At 34.1% G+C, this 18737-nt stretch overlaps 3 protein-coding genes across 9 annotated transcripts; 1 reads left to right on the top strand and 2 right to left on the bottom strand.

The window, feature by feature from the left end:
- The first annotated feature begins 53 nt into the window (after positions 1 to 53).
- LOC112561037 (argininosuccinate lyase-like) lies at positions 54 to 8724 on the top strand. Of its 3 annotated transcripts, none has more exons than XM_025233180.1 (17): positions 54 to 102; positions 997 to 1079; positions 1471 to 1578; positions 1943 to 2029; positions 2364 to 2447; positions 2827 to 2981; positions 3316 to 3393; positions 3794 to 3871; positions 4131 to 4183; positions 4548 to 4610; positions 4819 to 4933; positions 5668 to 5752; positions 6110 to 6169; positions 6460 to 6543; positions 6809 to 6889; positions 7089 to 7195; positions 7477 to 8724. In XM_025233180.1, exons 2-17 carry the CDS (start codon positions 1059 to 1061, stop codon positions 7619 to 7621), a joined length of 1404 nt encoding a protein of 467 aa, XP_025088965.1. In that variant the 5' UTR covers positions 54 to 102; positions 997 to 1058; the 3' UTR covers positions 7622 to 8724. The 3 variants fall into 3 exon arrangements, with proteins under 3 accessions (XP_025088965.1, XP_025088964.1, XP_025088966.1); XM_025233179.1 differs by having other exon boundaries at positions 60 to 145; XM_025233181.1 differs by lacking the exon at positions 54 to 102 and adding an exon at positions 361 to 394.
- Positions 8192 to 15701, bottom strand: LOC112561039. 5 transcript variants are annotated; one of them, XM_025233182.1, is made up of 5 exons: positions 15518 to 15701; positions 14353 to 15194; positions 13555 to 13648; positions 12787 to 12941; positions 8192 to 12036 (listed from the first exon to the last, which is right to left on the bottom strand). In XM_025233182.1, exons 2-5 carry the CDS (start codon positions 15143 to 15145, stop codon positions 11942 to 11944), a joined length of 1137 nt encoding a protein of 378 aa, XP_025088967.1. In that variant the 5' UTR covers positions 15146 to 15194; positions 15518 to 15701; the 3' UTR covers positions 8192 to 11941. The 5 variants fall into 5 exon arrangements, with proteins under 5 accessions (XP_025088967.1, XP_025088971.1, XP_025088968.1 ...); XM_025233186.1 differs by having other exon boundaries at positions 14353 to 14618; XM_025233183.1 differs by having other exon boundaries at positions 15555 to 15681.
- A 622-nt stretch (positions 15702 to 16323) lies between these two features.
- On the bottom strand, positions 16324 to 18617 carry LOC112562027. Its single transcript, XM_025234986.1, has 4 exons — positions 17811 to 18617; positions 17234 to 17405; positions 16969 to 17091; positions 16324 to 16688 (listed from the first exon to the last, which is right to left on the bottom strand). The coding sequence occupies exons 1-4, from the start codon at positions 18164 to 18166 to the stop codon at positions 16476 to 16478; spliced, it is 864 nt and encodes a 287-aa protein (XP_025090771.1). The 5' UTR covers positions 18167 to 18617; the 3' UTR covers positions 16324 to 16475.
- Positions 18618 to 18737: the final 120 nt, after the last annotated feature.

Below are 18737 nucleotides of genomic sequence, written 5' to 3'. Positions count from 1 at the left end.
AATTACCTTTAGCTGATATTAATATAAAAAAAATTGCGAGACCATTAAAAGATGCTTTTGAAGGGTCAAGGCCACGAGTGTGACGCTTGCGAGTGACTGCAGGTGTTTTGCAGCATGTTCAGTTTATCAGAATTATTTATTTAGAGTATGTTACATTGATAAATTCCTAAGCCTACAAGGATGTTATTTATATTATAAGACATTTCATTTAATTTTGTCCACATCCGCGAATTACTAAACATTAATCACGCTAGACCACACTACAGTGTATTGCCGCTGGGCACGATGAGTAGAGTTCGATACCCAGCATAGTCTGAGACCTTTTTTTTTCTTCTTTTTTTTAGAACATTACCCAAAATTCTGCGACATGATGGGTGCATTTTATATTGTTCAGGTTGTTAAAAACTTTTGTTTGTTGTGTAGGAAAATAAAGCATTTATGCATCGCCATATATATATATATCACAGATTCACAGCTTTAGCCTAAAACAGCACTTTCGTGACCCTCTTCTGCTTATCTGTGTAGCTCAACCAACATGCACATATGTCTGCATTTCTTTCACTTATTCACCTAGACAAACACAAAGTAACATTCTCCACAAATTTTACATTTTCTGTTTGGCACTGAACTATAGAGAACACAAATTATATAATGTAATATTGTAGTAAAATTTTTGCCATTCAGACCATTTATTTGGCCAGGCACTCTCATCTTTAGGAAGTGGCCAGGCTAACCATGCACGTTTCTGTAGTAATCAATAAAATCAATCAGCTTTATGGCTGATCCTGGCTTTTCCATACCATGATTCCTTTCATTACTAGCTATTTGCAGTCAGTGACGCAGGATGTAAAAGGAACATATGTTTCATTTGTTTTTAGGGTTATAGAAGCCTGTATGAAACATCCCTTTATTTTTTCCATTGCACATGGTTTTGATGACAATATCAATGATGATGATGAAAAAATATGATATTTTATGTTTTTCTTCTTTTTACAGTTGTTTATTGCATGCAGAGAGTGCTGCTGGTTTCCATAATTTGAGGCCAAAACAAGGCAGGAATGGAAAGCAAAGGAGCAGAGGTAAACATTAACAGCTTTTAAGTTTTACTGGAATTGAAATGTACATAAATATCTCTTGTTAGAAAAATCACTTGAAACTTAATATTTGTAAATTCTTTGTTGCATATTTTACATCATTGATTTATTGACTGACTATCTGTTCCATAGCAATTCATTTGATTCTTTTTTTTTTTCACTAGCAACACAATTAAGTGTTATGGCAGATTTACAGTTCAATCATCATTGTTATTGTCATTGTTAATATATTTTTATTGCTGTCAATCTCAGAATGACAATTGTTAGAAACAGGTCAGTAGAAAGTGAGACTGGAAAATCTAGATTTAATAAAAAGAACCAGTTTCACTTTGAATGCATTTCTCAAACTCTGGATAACTGTACATGCTCTTTGCAGGGAGGAAAATTATGGGGTGGTCGTTTCACTGGAGCCACAGATCCTGTAATGGAGGCTTTTAATGCCTCAATAGGTTATGATAAGCGTATGTGGAAGGCAGATATTGAGGTTTGTTTAAGACAGCATGTCTTCTAATTAACAATATTCTTTCTTGAGATAAATTTCTCCATTTATACAATGTGAAATAACTTACTAGAGTAGTGTATTTTAAATGTATTTATTGCTGTTATTAATTAGTTGAGTCTTTATGTGAAAGTCAAAGAGAAATATAGTTATCAAATGTGTGTGTGTTTTTTTAATTATCCAAGAAATGTTCAAGTCACCAAATAAGAAAGTGTTTGTCTTTCTGTGATTCATATACTCTCTACCAAATTTATGAGAACAATATATGAAGAAAAACTTTTTTTTTAATAATCAAATGTCTGAATTATAAGTTAGCATTTAGTAAGTTTTATTTTTGTATAAACAACAGGGAAGCCAGGCATATGTTAAATCACTGCAGAAGGTTGGAATAGTGACAGCAGAGGAGTGTCAAACCATAATCCAGGGACTTGACAAGGTACTTTAAGTGCAACTATTATTTACAATTATTTCATATAAATAAAGAGAGTATTATCTTATGTGGCTTTAGCTATTTACTATATAACATATATATAATATAAAAGAAAGGGAAGTGGTCATGCATGTTATGTGTACAGTGATTTATTTTACCTATGCGAGTATATTGTAGAAAGAAGCATTTTTTTTCCATTGTACTTGGTCTTATTGTTGCCTTCCGTAGTCTGAAGCTTGATTTATGTCTATCGCCAGTCTTTGAATCATAGGGCATTGATATGAGTGAAATGCAATGTCCTATATCATAATCTGCTAATATCTGATTATATTGTTATCAGGTCAAAGAGGAATGGATGAATGGATGCTTTGAAATCAAGCCTCAGGATGAAGATATTCATACTGCAAATGAGCGCAGACTGAAGGTCAGGAGACAGAAAATCTTTAGATGTTTATAGAAAGAAAAAAAGATGGTTTTCCTGTGACCTTTCACCCATTGGAAGTTAGTTGTTAGAGACTGCATTTCATATGCATTCAAAGTTCCTGCAACTCATATTTTTTTTCAACTAGTTTTTATTTTGTTTTGTTTTGTTTTGTTTTGTTTTGTTTTGTTTTTTTAATGTAGATACATTTGTAAAGTTACTTCTTACTCGTTCACCACCTGCCTGTTCAGTATATTATTTAAACTAAGTGTATTTTTTAAATTGTAGATCATTCATTCAAAATGTGCATTATGATTTATTAACAAGTTTATGAAATGCACTTTTTTTTACATTTAATGAAATGCTTCTCTTTTGTCATAAGGAACTTGTGGGAGTGGTTGGAGGTAAACTGCACACAGGTCGCAGTCGAAATGATCAGGTAGCAACTGACATGCGACTGTGGCTTGGTGATGCAGTACTTTCATTGCGGGGACATCTTGTATCACTGCTGTCTGTTATGTGTCGCAGAGCTGAAGCGTGAGTGATAAACAGAAACCAAACATGGGTTTTAATAATGCTTTACTGGTACTGATACTCATAAAGTTTTAGAGCCAATTCTTAGAGATGAGATCTTTAGGTGTTTATTTAGCAGATCATTCAACATATTTCAAATATTTATTACACATATTTCCAGCATGTCTCCTTCTGGGTTTTAGGGGAATCATTATTATCATTAAATGAAACAAGATACATGTTGACTAAGCTGCTGAGACTGAAGAATGTGTAAGATATGTATATTTATGCACACAAAACTAAAGTTGATACTATTACTGTTACTCTTTATTTTCTGTTTTCTGGTGGTGTAACTTAGTGAGCTAGATGTTTTGATGCCTGGGTACACCCATCTGCAGAGAGCACAACCGATCAGATGGAGCCACTGGCTGATGAGGTCAGGATCATGATGTTCTGGCAGTTATTTCCTTCATACTGAACACACTGTGTGTCAAACTACAAATGCCATTTGAAGTGTTTCTGTACTGAGAACGGGATGTTTTGATTAATCATTCTTAACTTTATAATATTTCTGTAAACCTTGCATCATGTGTTGTACCTTAGGCAGGTGCTGTTTTGTGGCATCAAAAACAAAATGTTAATTCTTGACAAAAAAGGCTGCTGGTGCTTTGGTGCTGTAACTGGAGATGAATTGTAAATGGTGATACTACACTGTGATAATATGTTGTTCCTTGCAATCACTGATCTAATTTTAGAGTTAAGTAGGCAAGATATAATCAAAGAAGAAATACTATTGGACTTTACAGAGAGCATTTGGCTTGTTTTGTTCTTGCTAGTTATGCTTGGATGGTTCATCGAGATGTTCAGCGACTTGACCAGCTGCGAGAGAGAGTTCTGACTCTTCCACTAGGCAGGTGTGTTGTGTTCCATAAACTGCTTATTTTCCAGAATTTCATTTTGTAGGTATAGGACAACATGGCATATCTAAAAATAAGGTGCCATTTAGCAGTAGAGGTGCTTTAGAAGTGTTCAAAAAGTGTGAAATATGACAATGACATCTTGCAGAATATTCAGACATCATTGCTCTAACTACTAAGCTATCTACTTCCTCAGTGTTTTATTATTGGAAGTGGAGAATGCATGGTTAAGTTTTTCTTCCCTTATTTTTACCAGTGGTGCTTTGGCAGGAAATCCATTTAATGTGGACCGGCAGTTCCTTAGACAAGGTAATTAGTTAGTTTTAAATGATACAACTACATCTGAGTGAAAAACAAGCTGCTTAAGTTCTTGACTTCTGATTTTTTAACTAGAAAAAAATGGTTAATAACATAAAACACAATTTTTTTTATATATTTGTTGTATGGTGGTGGCATTTTAAAGTTTTGCTAACATTACTGTCATAGACATTGTGTGAAAATATGAAAATAAATTCCAGAAAAATCATAGAATTTTTAAATAGCATGCCAGTGAGAAAACATTTAGCTGAGTTAACAGATATTTTAAATTTTATAAAAATTTGTATGTTTAAAAAGGCATCACTTTGAAACATGCATTTAGTAAAATCACATTTAATTTTTTTTTTATATTTAGAACTGGGAATGAGCAGTGTGTCGCAAAATAGTTTGGATGCAGTCAGTGACAGGGACTTTGTTGGTGAGAGATAATTTGTTTTGCTGCCTATTCTGTATGTTGCTACTAAATATCCTAAGCAATCTGTCTTGTGTGATCAAATTTTATTTCATGATTTGAATATGAAGCCTCATGCTCTGTGAGTAAGAATTTTCCTAGTTACTGGATTTAAGAATGTTTCTATTCAGCAGGTAATGTCACATTTAGTTCTGTATGAATCTCTTCTGTTTAGTGGAGTTTCTTTTTTGGGCTTCCTTATTGAGTATACATCTTAGTCGCTGGGCTGAGGATCTTGTCCTGTACTCCACGAAGGAGTTTGCATTTATCACACTCTCCGATGCCTATAGGTATTAAATTACTTTTTACCGTCTGTTTTCTGTTGGTTTGCATTAAACTGAGCAGTTTAATTTTTAAGCAATTTAAGCAGCTTTTATTTGGTGTTCATATCTAGGGTAGGAAACACTTTCTTTAGAGCACCCAATTTTATGAACAGTTAATGATTAATATAAATAATTTCTGCCACTCAAATGTAGTATCTGCTTAAAAAAATTTATGAAGTGTGCATATGAATTAATGCAAAGCCTTTTTCTGACAGCAAATTTGTACTGGGAATTACAGTATTAAGCATGAAGCCTATATTACAAGAATTTCTTGGGCTGAATATTTACTTTTAAAATACAAAAAGGCAGTTGGACAGAAACGTCATATTAAATGCTTCACAGAGACAATTATTTATGCATAGATATGCATATAAAATCTGTGTTATGTGTGGGGAATTGTGCTGTTCTGAAACACCAGTGAAGAAAACCCAAAGCTTGGGCTCTTTTTAGCTGTATTCAGATGAGCGAAATGCCTAAAGATTCACACACACTGCTTCACTCATATTTTTTCATGCTCCCACATAGTGCTGAACATATCTTGTCAGAAGGATATTAGGAATGCCTGCCTCAGGGCTGAATCATCAGTTGATGCATTGATTGGCAGGTTTGATACATACATGTACCTTTCACCAGAGAGATATATATATATGTATTGAATGCACATGCACACAAAAAGTGTTGGTGGTGCTCTCATTTCTCAGCACTGGGAGCAGCCTCATGCCGCAGAAAAAGAACTCAGACAGTTTGGAGCTGATTAGGGGAAAATCAGGACGAATCTATGGAAATGTAAGTAATTACAATGTATTTTTGAAGGGAAGAGGGGGTTAAAAAGTGTTTTTAAAAAAAATTCCAAATTTAGGTTTAATTTTTATTATGCATAACCATGTTTTTCATATTCACCTTATCATTTGAATAGATTTTTTTCTAGTTAGTGACCTAGTTTCTTACATGTGGTCTGTGGTCTGATTTGGCCATGAGACTTGGCATGCTATCAAAGACTGTCCTCCAAGATGTACTAGTCAAGGGATGAGTGACTGATGTAGTTCATTTTTTATGTCAGACGATGTTCATCCCAGATTTCTAAAACTCAGATCAAATTTCAGGAGCTGCTTTCTCTAAAGCATATGAATATGAATGTTTCAGTGTTGTGGATTCATGATGTCGCTGAAGGGAATCCCCAGCACATACAACAAGGACCTACAGGTATGTCTCAAAAAACATGTTTGTTTTAGTAGGGTATTTTGCTGTAAAACCATGTCAAAGTGTACTGTCTTCTTCACATGCAGATAATCAGCAAAATGGCCTATTTGTGAATATCTCAAAGTTATGATACTAAAATATCAAAAACATAATTTTGTTTTATTTGCAAAGTTAGTGGCTATTACAGTTTAAAATTCTGCTGTAACATTATTGTGCAAAATAGTATTTTGGTAAATATGCTTTTACAAGCTTTACTTGCTTCCGCTATTTTGAAAGTTGTCTGCATTTTGCAGGAAGACAAGGAGGCTATGTTTGATACTTACGACACTCTGATGGGCGTTCTTCAAGTGGCCACTGGGGTTCTGTCAACCTTGAAGGTGAATAGGATCATGATTTCTCTTCCTGCATTGGATGTCAGCATGATTGGATGTAACAGGCCTTGAAGACATTTCTGAATTTCTCATCTCACTCATAAGCCCTAATGTACCCAGATATCTCTAAAATGCTGTAAATCAGCTTCAGTGTCATGTAAAATTCCAGTTCTTATTAACAAAAACATAAGCAGGTACTAAGATTTGTTTGGAGCAGCCAAAAAAAAATATTATGTTTTAGATCTAACTGGTGTTTTCTTCAATATTTCAGATTGATCGTAAGGCCATGGAAGAAGCTCTGAGTCCAGACATGCTGGCCACTGACCTTGCTTACTACCTTGTCAAAAAAGGGGTAAGTTATAACTTCAAGTAGCTTTTACAGATCACATTTAGAAAGGATTTATTAGTCATAATATACTAAACTCATTGACAAAAGGTATGCCAGCTACATATCTGAGATACTTCATAGCCCAGAAAGGAGTCAATAATTTGCCTATAAAGTGATTTAAAAGCTTAAAATATAGATATTTTTTTAAATCATCCTTTTACAGAAGCCTTTCAGAGATGCACATAGCATTGCTGGTGAATGTGTGGCATTGGCAGAGAAGAAAGGCTGCATTTTATCTGATCTTTCCTTAGAAGACATGAAGACAGTCAAGTAAGTTCTGATTTATAATTACTTTGCGCATCTGGTTTTAGTTAAAAAAATATAAAAAATGGTTAATAAAACAAAACAAAATGTTCTTTTATAGATTTGTTGTATCCTTGTGGCATTTTAAAGTTTTGTTCACATTACTTTCATAGATATGTACAAACTGTGATGTGTATACTGATGTGATGTTTCAAATACATTTATGTTTGTGTGCATTCATATTTCAATGCAAATAGTATTTATTTTATATACCAAAAATTATTTAAATATTATAATATTTTTAACAGCAATCTTTTCGAGGAAGATGTAGCTTCTGTCTGGAACTACAGCCATTCTGTAGACCAGTACTCAGCTGAGGGAGGCACAGCTGCCTCCAGCGTCAAGGAGCAAATATCTGCATTGTCTGCTTGGCTAGCCAGCAACTCTGCCTAGTCAGTGCATTCATTTTATTGATCTGTGACTGTGGAGTTTGTTTAAAGCAGAAAAAAGAAAAAATTTTTCAATTGAAATTGAAGACAAGTACAGATTTTGGTTCTATCTACCCCCATCGGACAGTAATATTGTTGCTAAAAATAAACTAAGATGATGTCCTACGAACTCCATGAAATAGTCTGACAATGTTTTATGAATCAATGTGCAAAATTATTAAACAGTTCCAAAAATTGGGGATTTTTGTTTAATCTGTTAGTGTAGTATATATTTGTGAAACACCATGATATTTAGTTATTTTAACAAATACTGTTTTGAAAGTGTTGCAAGAATTTTTGAATGTTTAATTGATGTAAAGTCTAATTAATAGATGAATGATAGATCATTCTAGAAAGATGAGCACTTTCTACTCCTGTTTTGGGAGGAAATAGATTAAACTGAGAACAATAATTATGTATAATTTTCTTAGTTTGAAATAAAATTGTGGCAGTGAATGTATAATTCAAAATTTACTACTTTTTCCATTTTTTCTTTTTTAATCTTTGAATGACTCAGTGTTATTTCTACTTGGTGCTTGGGTTTTTTTATGCATGCTGGACATCTCTTGAAAAAAACCTGCATGTTCATCACATTCATACTAGATGTATGGACATGTAAACTCTTGGCATATAATTATATATGAAGATTGCATTTGTTGTTCACTACATTATTCAAGCATTTTTCTGATTTTTTAAACTCATATTTGCCTGTAACTGTTTAAAAAAATGAGATTTTACTTTGAAAGATCCAAGATACTTTTCAGAATTATAGGAGTGAGATTTATATCAACATTGTGTAATATTATAGTACAGCATTTTACTGTTATGATTTTTTTCAGCCCAGAACATATTGTTAAGCAGAAATAAAATACAGAGGACAGAAATAACAATTTATATATACTGCTCTGTCTGGTTACAAAATATGATACTGGCAGAAACCTTTTTTGAAATATTGTTAAAAGTCTATGGAAAATGGCAAAGATTGTGTGTTAAAGCTCAAAATGTTCCAACAAACATTTTTAGCTTATTAGTATTATGCTTTGAATAATAAAATCTCTTTGAATGGCCTTTGCTGTAGTTTAATGAGGAACTTGTCTTTGTATTGCCAGCTAAATGCTTGTCAGAAAAATACTTTTGGCAATGCTTTTTCCGCATGATTTCATGCACACGAACACATACATGACTCCAAATTTATGCTTGTTAACAATCTTTTTATTCCTTCTTTGACTTAAGCATTAAACATTTGTTCAAATTTGAACAATGTCCTTATATCCCACAAGAAAAGAAGCAACATCATGAATAAATTTATTATTTATGTAATTTCATAAAGCCATTTTACAAAGACTACCTGTATAGGAAATAATAGCTCTTGTATTTCATGAGAATTGCAATCACATAAAGACATAAAAGCATGAAAAGAGTGTCTGTTATGTTTAAAGCTAAGATTATTTAAATTTTAATGTTTGGGAATAAAGTTGCACAACTTTGTTTCATATTTCTTAAACATTTTATTGCCATTATTTAAGAAGAAGCAGAAAAACTTCTTTTTATGTCATTTGTGCTGTTTAAAATCTTACATGTAGTGTCAAAGGAATGATGCTTTCATACATCAGACGTAAATTACTCCAAACACAGTATAAAAAAAGTTACTCTTCGCTATACCACTTTAGAGATCTCCAGACATCTTGAGATGCATGTTAAATTGAATAAAATCCTCTATTTGCTCTCAAATAATAAGACTATATTTCATTATATTAGTTTAGCAACTGTAAGACAGGTAAAGCAATACCAACAATCATCTCAAAAATAAACAGGTGGATGAAGCCTAATAGTTGTAAAGGGTAAATGAAATAAGCAAATGTTACATTTTTAAAAGAACTCCTGTAAAACACAGCTATTCATGAAAGACATACTGTCTTAGATCACAATGAATCACATTAAAAGGATTCCAATTATAATGCATAGAATTTCATGTCTCATAAAGAGATTACTCATATGTAGGCATACTACATAAAAACACAAAGTTAAAGCCATTACCAAAATTGCAAAATTACGTGCAACAAAAAAGTACACACCAATAAACTCTGGCTTGAACAGGCGTGTTTTATGTCTATAAGGTGGCTTTCCCAGTGTCACTAAATGGATACAAAAAGTTGCTTCTAAAACACATAAACTCTGATTTGCGCAGTTGTTATGTTTTAGTTCGTTAGGTGTATCGTTGCAAGTAAGCTGTAACTATGATGACATTCGCATTTAGTGGTGCAAACTCTATAGAAAGTTAACTTTGTTATGTGCAAAGCCATGATTGCTTACAGATGACACACTATGCAGCTTCTTGCCAAAAGTTGAAAATACAAAAGTTCTGTAACTATGTAGCTGAGGCCTGGAATATATTTACTTAAGCTCTTTCCCCACATTGTTATTACAGGCACAAACTAATACTGCATCAGAAATATTCCATTCTGGGGCTGATAATAGTTTTCTGAGTGTAACAGAGATAAAAAGAAATACAATGACGGTGTCTCAAAATTGCACAAGAAGATTGATTCTCTTAAAAATTTTGTGAATGAAAATGTATGGGATGTCAACTTCTGACACTTTCTTAGTGTTTGCCTGCTATCAAAAAACAATCCTGCACTAACAAAGGCACTAAGCAACTCACATTTTTATAAACTGGCCAACTGTATCACGATGTATAACAATGATATGACAAATGGCACCCGTGTCCATTTTCTACTAGTCTTTCTTTCATTCACTATTATATTGGAGTGGCGCTTAATATTAAATGAAAATTCTTAGCCATATAAACAACTGCTAACACTCAATTCTCTATGCTAAATTTTTTTAAACAGATTTGGAAAATTTGACATAAAAATAATAATTTTAAAAACTGTCAATTTATGCTTTATTAAAAAAATAATGACCTGTCTTTGAAAGTATTTGAGGAAACTGCTTTGATGTATGGCTGCTTTTTATTGTGCTTTCCTTATGAAGAGATCAGTTCTGGCACACCAGTTCTAGATTTTAAGGACACACTAACGGCCATAACACTTTATTTTCATTTTCAGTCATTGAATACATTCTGCTCTTTTTGACTAGATTTTAACAAGTGTTAACTGATGCAACCATCTAGGTAATGGTAAAAAAGACATAAGATGTACTTAAGAAAGGGATGTCAGCAATACCTTGCAGAGAAAGAAATTTGTCACTCTATCAATCCATGTATAAGAAATGCAGAGTGAGACCATGGAAGGCAGTGAGATTATGCAGCTAGGAATTCTTTTGCACTAATTTTCCCATTTCACTTACCTTCTTAGTTTTTTCCAGAATGCCAGACAATATCATCCTTAAAATTAAGAAAAAGCAACTGTTAAAATTATCATCATAAATACAATAAATCACATAAATTAATAATTTGACTGCAATCTCATTTAAAGCTATAGATTAATAACAAATTATTTATATGCATAGTAGCTTTAGATTAAATAACAATATCCAGTTGAGCAGAATCCTAATAAATGCTCAACTAAAGTCACAAAAATGCCATAAGAACAGTACACCATTTAAAACGTGTTAATATATATTAGAAATAAACTTTAAAGACCAAAGACAAATCTTTATCACTTTTCTACTGACGCAGACCTTGATGCTTATTGCAAAAAATACAGATATTCCCAATTTCACAGTATCAACATCCAGCTGATGTATCCACAAATGTGTAAAAAAAACATAAACCTCAAAACATTTCCAAAACCTATGTATGTCATCATGGAGAAAAATGTTAAACACTTTAGTGTGCCAGTTTGAAACAGTTGAAAAGCTTATACAGAAATATGGACACTATTCCAGCAGACCTCCCAAGATTAATGCATTTTCACAAAGTACTCCTGTGAACAAAACTGCTGACCACTTTATAGTTTTCAGTGCTAAGATGCATAAATCTGCAAGAAATAAACCAACCACTTGCATGCCATATTAACAGCACTTTTGATCAGCAATGTGTGAGCACAGTATGAATCATTTATACTCATATTGCAACTTTAAATTGGAGGAACTGTTTGAGTTTAAACATAAATATCAAGGAATTAAAATTCCTAATCTTACACTAAGTAAAATTATATGATGTTGCTTTGAAGTAAATGCAATATGTCTTTCACTGTTATTTAATAACACATCATTTAATTTTATGTTGAAATTATAAATGGTACTTTACTATGCAACAAGAAATAAATCTATAGTTGCTACTTAAGTAGCACAAATCAGATACGCATGAAAGGAACCAGTTTCATGGATTAGTTCTATGGTTACACGTTAGAACATCCTCCCATTCTGGTTTTCCTTTAAACATTGGCAAGTACTGCCTCTTTTTTTCCAGCACCTCTGCAACACAGGAAAAAAGACTATCAGTAGGACCCTGTCAGCCTGACTCTTGTTCTTCACCATTTCCATGAACACAAAAACTCATTTATATTGTATGTTTCTTGTGCCTATAAAGAGCTCTATATATATGCTTATATGACTCTTTTCCTCAAACTGTGAGCATGCGCCTGGAATGTGTGCAAGTATTTTGGGGAAGAGAGAGAGGCTGGTGCATGGGACATTTTGCTGTTAGTTCAAGGGTAAGTAGGTTTTGTAATGTGCTGTTAGTCTGACTTTGGTTAGGGCACAGCTCTATATCAGTTCTCTATTTTCATCATCCTTATCATCATGTAATGATCCTTTGGTGAGCCTACATGTTATTTTAATGAGAATACTGTCAAAGGCAGCTTGAAAAGATAAATTACACACAGAACTAATTTTTTTAAAATCACCCCCATAACTTTTAATTTGTAGACCATTAAAGTGTTTTTTGTGATGCAGAACGCTTTTTAATCAACCTCTATAACTTTAATTTGTAGGCAACTGAAGTGCTTTTCCTGATGAAATGGTTGCATAAAATATACTCAAATTGTTATATGTTTAAATAAAATTGTCAAGTACCCTTAACATGCTGCAAATTGCCTCTTTTAACTCTTTTCTGGCCATTTAAATGTTCCTTCTGATCAAAACATTTCTGTAAAAAATAAAAACCTCAGTCAAATGTGTACATGCTTACGAAAGTTTTATTACTCTGAACATGGTGCAGCTCACCTCTTACAGATAGATAATTATCTTCCTCTGAAAAGTACACATGGTGTTTTGGCTGATAATGACAGCGTGCAAATCCACCTAAGTACCAGATTGTCCACAACATAGCAACTATAAGCCCGACTAGACACAGGTATGCCATTTCAGCACCATGTGACCTGCAAGAAAAATCTCTCCTAGTTACTGAAAAACACATATCATTCAATAAGTAGGTAGGTACAAAATTATTTCACTGTGTATTTGTGTAATTATTTCATATCTCTTGGTCCACAGAAAACGTCAACAGGGTGACTGTCAAGGCTCATACATGAATAAACATCCAAAGCATTTGCAGACATTCTCACATATGATATCAGAAAGCAGCATGGAGTTTTAATTTGTTTAACCTAATGATGAAGTATGGAACCATTTTATCTCTTATGTGTGAAATTTCTGGTCTTATTTTCATTTCAAAAGAAATTTAACTGTAGCAGCAAGGATTTTGACTTCCACTTTGGAAATTCCACAGGTTACATGTATAGGACTTCTGCTACCATTCAGCTGCCAACACTTCCATTAATACTTTCCTAACTACCATCAAACATCTGATGGATGCATTTTTGTCCAAAATAGAATATATTTATAATTTGTGTGACATCTGTTTAACTTTTTCAATTATTTGTGAAATAACCCTTTACAGTATGTACTTGGATGTTCATATTCGAAAAACCATGTCTGCTTGGTGGTAAAGCGAAAAAACATAAACTGTAAAAGGTTAATCTTAAAACTTACACATGACGAATGAGGGCTTGCTTCTTTAGCATCTCCTTAAACTGTGTCATATTGAAGGGATTTCCATCCAGACCCAGATACTGCTTTAGCGGACCTAGTAAAAAGCTGAAAATCAGTATCTTTCCTCACCTAACTGTGATTTTTCTTTTGAAATCTTGTAAATGTTTCTTTAAAATAAGTTTCTCTGATTTAAACTATAAGAATCATCAGAATACAAGATTACAAAACCTTCATAACATTTACTGAGATTATTAAATTTGACTTGCATTTATCAAAACATGAAAATAATTTATAAAACTTCAGCGTAAATGTACAACAGGTAAATCTTAACCAGCTATTGTAAAATACATGTTCAGAAAGATAACAATAAATATGCTACCCATGCTAGAATTAAAGTAGTATTTAACAGATGCATTATAGAGTTTTATATGTGTGCTAAGATTAACTAAAAAGTTTGAATGACAAAATATGAGATGTGATTACTTATAAAATGCACATATATAATTTTTATCTGCATTTCACATGGTTGGTGGGGAAAATGGAGAGATGAAGGGTGTATTAATAATAGCAGTAGTAGTAACTTCAGTAGACCTAATATTTTTTTTTTTTGGGGGGGGGGGTTATGTAAAACAAACTACAAGTGTTATTTTGATTTGGTTGTTTTTGCTGCACAATCATTGTAACAAAAGTTGAAAGCATGAAAATGTTTTTTATTATTGTTCTCACCTTAAGAATGTATAGATGCTAAAGCAGTCTAAACATAAATCAACACCACTCCCTTATATGTAAATCACTTACCAGCAGTTATCATTTGGCTGGTGGTCATGCTTGGGTGACTTTGCGAAAACCTTTGTGCAAAATGGTAGTCCAATTCAGTTTTATTCACATTTCTTGTGCTGTTTAATTTTGCTCTGGATATTGTTGCAGCATCTTCTAAAACAACTGGTAATCTGCTTTTATATTTAATCTTCCGTACTGGATGTTCTAAGGAGCGTTTTCCTCTGATGTATATTTGGGAAGGTGACATTGTCGTCTCATTATCAAGTCCTGAAGCATCTCTGGTGCTGTTATGGTCAAAAACATAATTCAGAATGTGTTGATTGAGAAGTCTTCTCTTAAATTTCGCAGCAGTTTTATGCAAGTATTTGTGTGAATGAATTTTTTGTGTTTTCGCTGTCATTACATGATGTTTAGAAACCACTGATATATTTTGTGCAAACAATAAAGCCTTTTTAAATGTTCTGTGATCCTTATCCCTTTTAAATATGTCCCACTTATTACCGAAGATGCTTTGCTCTCTGCTGCCAATACATTCACTAGTGATTTTGTATCTGTCTATAATGTTTGTGTGATCGTATGTCATCAACAAACACAGTAGTAAAGTTCTGTATCTTTTGCTTTGTAAAAGATCGAAAGTCTTGTGATGACCATCACTTGTCATTGTGGGACGAGAAGGCAGTAAATCCTCCAGTAGAAAGCTTTTAATCTCTCTGCCCAACTGCTGTTGCAACTGTCGCGGCAAGATAATTTCGCTGGACTGGGATATCCCAACCGGTAAAGTGACAGACGTATTATTTATTCCCAGAATCATGTTATCAACATTTTCACAATTTCTGGTGACTCATTATAAACTCTTGGTACTGAAATACAAACAATATAAAATTATGAGGATGTACAATGGTAATCATCTACCAACGATTGTGGGTGCATTTATATCAACAGAAGCTCGCCATTCATCTCCCCACCCCATCCCTGCTTCAAATATCCTGACCCTTTCTTGAACAGTAACTTGAGACGTGCAGCAATTGCGTTGATAAAGGTAATATTCTACATAAGATGCCATTTAGTTAAAGTGACGAATTATTTCTAACCACCAATTCAATTCATAAATGAATGCTAACAACACTCACACTTAGTTAATAATGCCGATTAATGAACGCTGGCAACGTGATAGTTTACTCACATATTAAAGGTAAAAGTGTTGATAACACTAATCTTACAATAAGCCTTCCACTTTGTGCATCCTGTTCACGTTAAAATAATCAGTCACTGTGGCCTACTGATGAACAGTAGCATCAACAGCAGCATCAGCAACAACACGCAGACAGTAGCTTGCTCAGGGGACAGTACTCTCACGTAGGAGTTCTTGCCCACTCCGTATGATGAACACGATTTTCATTATCTTATCGGAGTTGGGCTGGTTTATTTTATGATCAATCTGTGAAGCAGATTTTTATTACTAAATGCACAGTTCAGTCTTAGCTCTTGTCGTTTTATGTCTTTTCTTGTAAATGACCAGCATTTCAAATGGCGTTTGTTCAATAGGCGTTAGGGGCCGGGAGTGGGCAAAGCTTTAATATTCTTTTTGCGGGCCGGTAAGGACGGTTACCCCAGTTGCCACCCCCCAAAGGCTAGTTTTGATCCCAATATACCTTGTCGGCCAAGGTGACTCGCATCAAGCTTTCACTCATCTTGCTAAGCAGCATTAAAACAGCCAATGTTTAACTGCCTTTTAGAAATTAACTTTCTCCTTTAGTAGAACCAGTAATAATATAATAAGCAAACAGGTTAGAAAAAGAAGTTGTTTGTAAGCTCACAGCCGCGCAAGCTACAGACTACAGTACAACTCCCTTCCACCCACCCTTCACCATGTACACAAACAAAATTTCATTTAGCAATTGAAAGACAGTCAAGAAGGCCAGTGTGTCTTGTACGTAATGGATATTAAGAGAAATTAATGTTGCTGCATTCACCAAGTCAAACATCAGATGGTGTTTAAAACACTTTATTTTTTATACAAAAAATAATGTCTGCGGTTTTCCACATTTTGATACAAATGTTGCAAATAGGTATCATAGAAATCAGCAAAACCTTTTGAGTCCCAAACTACTTAATTCCAACTGTCCATGACATGATGGCAATTAAAAAGCATTCACAAGTTGAGCTTCGAATGTTTTGTGAGAGTCAAGCGCTATTTGTTGACATATATTAGATGATGGAGGGATGTACACTCGTTCACATGGCATGATAAATTCGTGCTGCCCTTTCTTGTGCAAAACTTTGTGTTGATGGTGGACAAATGGAGTAATGTCTGTTATGCTCGTCACCCACTGGGTGGCATACTTATGCAGAATCTAAATGAAAAGAAATCATGAAATATTTAGTGAAATGAACTAAGTACTTGAAAACATAAACGCTAAAATTTTTCAGGCACAATATACCTAAATAAAAAATGGACTCTGGATTATGTTCTAAACATACATACATAAGTTCTTTCCAATTAATTTTTAAGCTTGAAACAAAACACGTTTACTTGAAATTAAAAAAAATGAAACTGCATGGAAAGATATGTAAATTTCAGTTTTCAATAAAATGTGAAAATAACTAAAATGATCGTAACAGATTTTTACACACTTCTTGTTTTAGTCCCAACTGAATAGCTCTTCTTGTCTCTTTGATGCCATTTGTATCATGATCAGGATCCCATTGCAAACGGACTGAAATGTCATTTGTCTGAAGATTTTGACTTTTCTGTTGCTGCAAACATTTGCAATGCAAAACTTTAAATGTTTAACTATCTTTCAAATTTATCTTGAGCTTCAGATATTTCAAAAGTCAACGTTCTTCTCTGACATTGTTTTAATTGTCTGTATAAATATAATTAAATTTGCATTTCTACCTGGGCAGTGTATGCAGCTGACAGAATCTGATTGAACCCATCCAGTGTTATCCTGACGGCAAGTACTCGCTCTTGTTTAGGCTTGGTTGCCCATCCACAGCGATACATCATCCACAAGAAGTTGGTCTTAATCCAGGACATTCGGTCAAAACTAAACTTATCACCACCAAATCTGTCGGAAGAACACAGAGCCGTTTAAAGTTAACAAAATCTAAAGCATTCCATGTTTTTGTTAAGCACTTTATTCTCAAATTAAGACTAATAAGTAAATAAAATGTGTAAGAAGTAAATCAGTCAGCACTTTATTCAGAGATAAATTTTAATTCTTCCTTTTCATTAAATGGTTACCTCATTAATTCATGTTTTATATTGATGCAGCAAAATAAAGCTCGCAAAGATGTTTCCTACTTGTATCAGTCGTTTTTCTCACTGGAAAGTGACCTTTTATCCACTTGCAATTTTCAGTATTAATTGCGCGTATCCATGGTTTCATTAATCATACTCAGATTTCGCGCATTGTTAAACCTAGATATTCGTGCGTTTGAATTTTCACAAACATTGCCAGCGATTTACTCACCGTTGATGTTTGACGGCATACTTTGCAATTTCAGGACAATAAGCTTGGTAAACAATGATGCTGCTGTCATCGAAATGAGCCAGGATGTGTTTGCCTGTAGGAGGCCAGTGTTCGCTCCGTTGTCGGACATAGGGTTCGACACCCAGTGGCCATGCCTTCGCTACGATGTCGTGAAGAAAATGTGCTTGTATGTCGTGGAAGTCTGCCTCGCCTACTTGTAAAGAGTTCTGTGACGAGCTTTCTGTGCTTCCCGCTTTCTTCTTTTCTCCCGAAAGCAGCTTTTCACACCCAATGGACTCCTGCACCCTGCATGTCGAAATGGCTTCTCCCTTATTTTCTGCGAAGGACGTGGCCATACCGAAAACGTTTTATTCTAGTCTACTGAAACCGTCCTGTTTAAGCAGTCACTTAGCTGTCGACAAACTACAACACCGCTTTTATTTGTTGGCGCCATCGTGTGATTGCACAAGAAAGCCGCCTGACGAGGAAAGAGCGACTATGTTTAGAAATGGGAATTTCCGATTGGCATGCTCATACCTCAACATCCTTTTTCTCGTGTATGGGTGGATGGATTGCTGTCTGCCGAGCCTAAACAATGAATGTTACTAAACCAGCTTTGTACACATCTGTCTCGTTTTAATAGTTCACTGGAAAAATATTGCCAGTCAGCAGTCCAGTAACACAAGTTCATGGTCTTTCAATTGCCTTGGAATAATTTAATTTTAAAAAAAAAAAAAACCGTCGGAAGCCACTCTCCCGCGAGGTTAAAGGGTCATGGCCACAAGACCAACCAGTTATACGATTTATATGCCGCGTGCAAGTGCTCGTCTTACAACTTTTACACAAAAGCATTCATAAAAACAAAACTTTCTACCTCATGCCACCAAAAGAAATTAAGATATGAACCACTTTCTCTCTCACATACAT

Source organism: Pomacea canaliculata, linkage group LG4 (assembly GCF_003073045.1).
Source record: "Pomacea canaliculata isolate SZHN2017 linkage group LG4, ASM307304v1, whole genome shotgun sequence".
Taxonomy (NCBI): Eukaryota; Metazoa; Mollusca; class Gastropoda; order Architaenioglossa; family Ampullariidae; genus Pomacea; species Pomacea canaliculata.
The sequence above is the reverse complement of the archived record's forward strand: the minus strand, read 5'-3'. Positions and strand labels throughout refer to the sequence as shown.

Excerpts from the sequence above, each read along its gene's own strand:
- LOC112561037 (XM_025233180.1), top strand. The coding sequence starts at position 1,059 with ATGGAAAGCAAAGGAGCAGAG. Across the intron at positions 2,982-3,315 it reads ATGTGTCGCAGAGCTGAAGC|TGAGCTAGATGTTTTGATGC; the intron begins GTGAGTGATAAA and ends GGTGTAACTTAG. Across the intron at positions 4,934-5,667 it reads ACACTCTCCGATGCCTATAG|CACTGGGAGCAGCCTCATGC; the intron begins GTATTAAATTAC and ends CTCATTTCTCAG.
- LOC112561039 (XM_025233182.1), bottom strand. The coding sequence starts at position 15,145 with ATGATTCTGGGAATAAATAATACGTCTGTCACTTTACCGGTTGGGATA. Across the intron at positions 12,942-13,554 it reads CAAGCCCTCATTCGTCATGT|GTCACATGGTGCTGAAATGG; the intron begins GTAAGTTTTAAG and ends TTTTTCTTGCAG. Across the intron at positions 12,037-12,786 it reads TAATTATCTATCTGTAAGAG|AGGTGCTGGAAAAAAAGAGG; the intron begins GTGAGCTGCACC and ends CCTGTGTTGCAG.
- LOC112562027 (XM_025234986.1), bottom strand. The coding sequence starts at position 18,166 with ATGGCCACGTCCTTCGCAGAAAATAAGGGAGAAGCCATTTCGACATGC. Across the intron at positions 17,092-17,233 it reads CAGCTGCATACACTGCCCAG|CAACAGAAAAGTCAAAATCT; the intron begins GTAGAAATGCAA and ends AAATGTTTGCAG. Across the intron at positions 16,689-16,968 it reads AGTTGGGACTAAAACAAGAA|ATTCTGCATAAGTATGCCAC; the intron begins GTGTGTAAAAAT and ends CTTTTCATTTAG.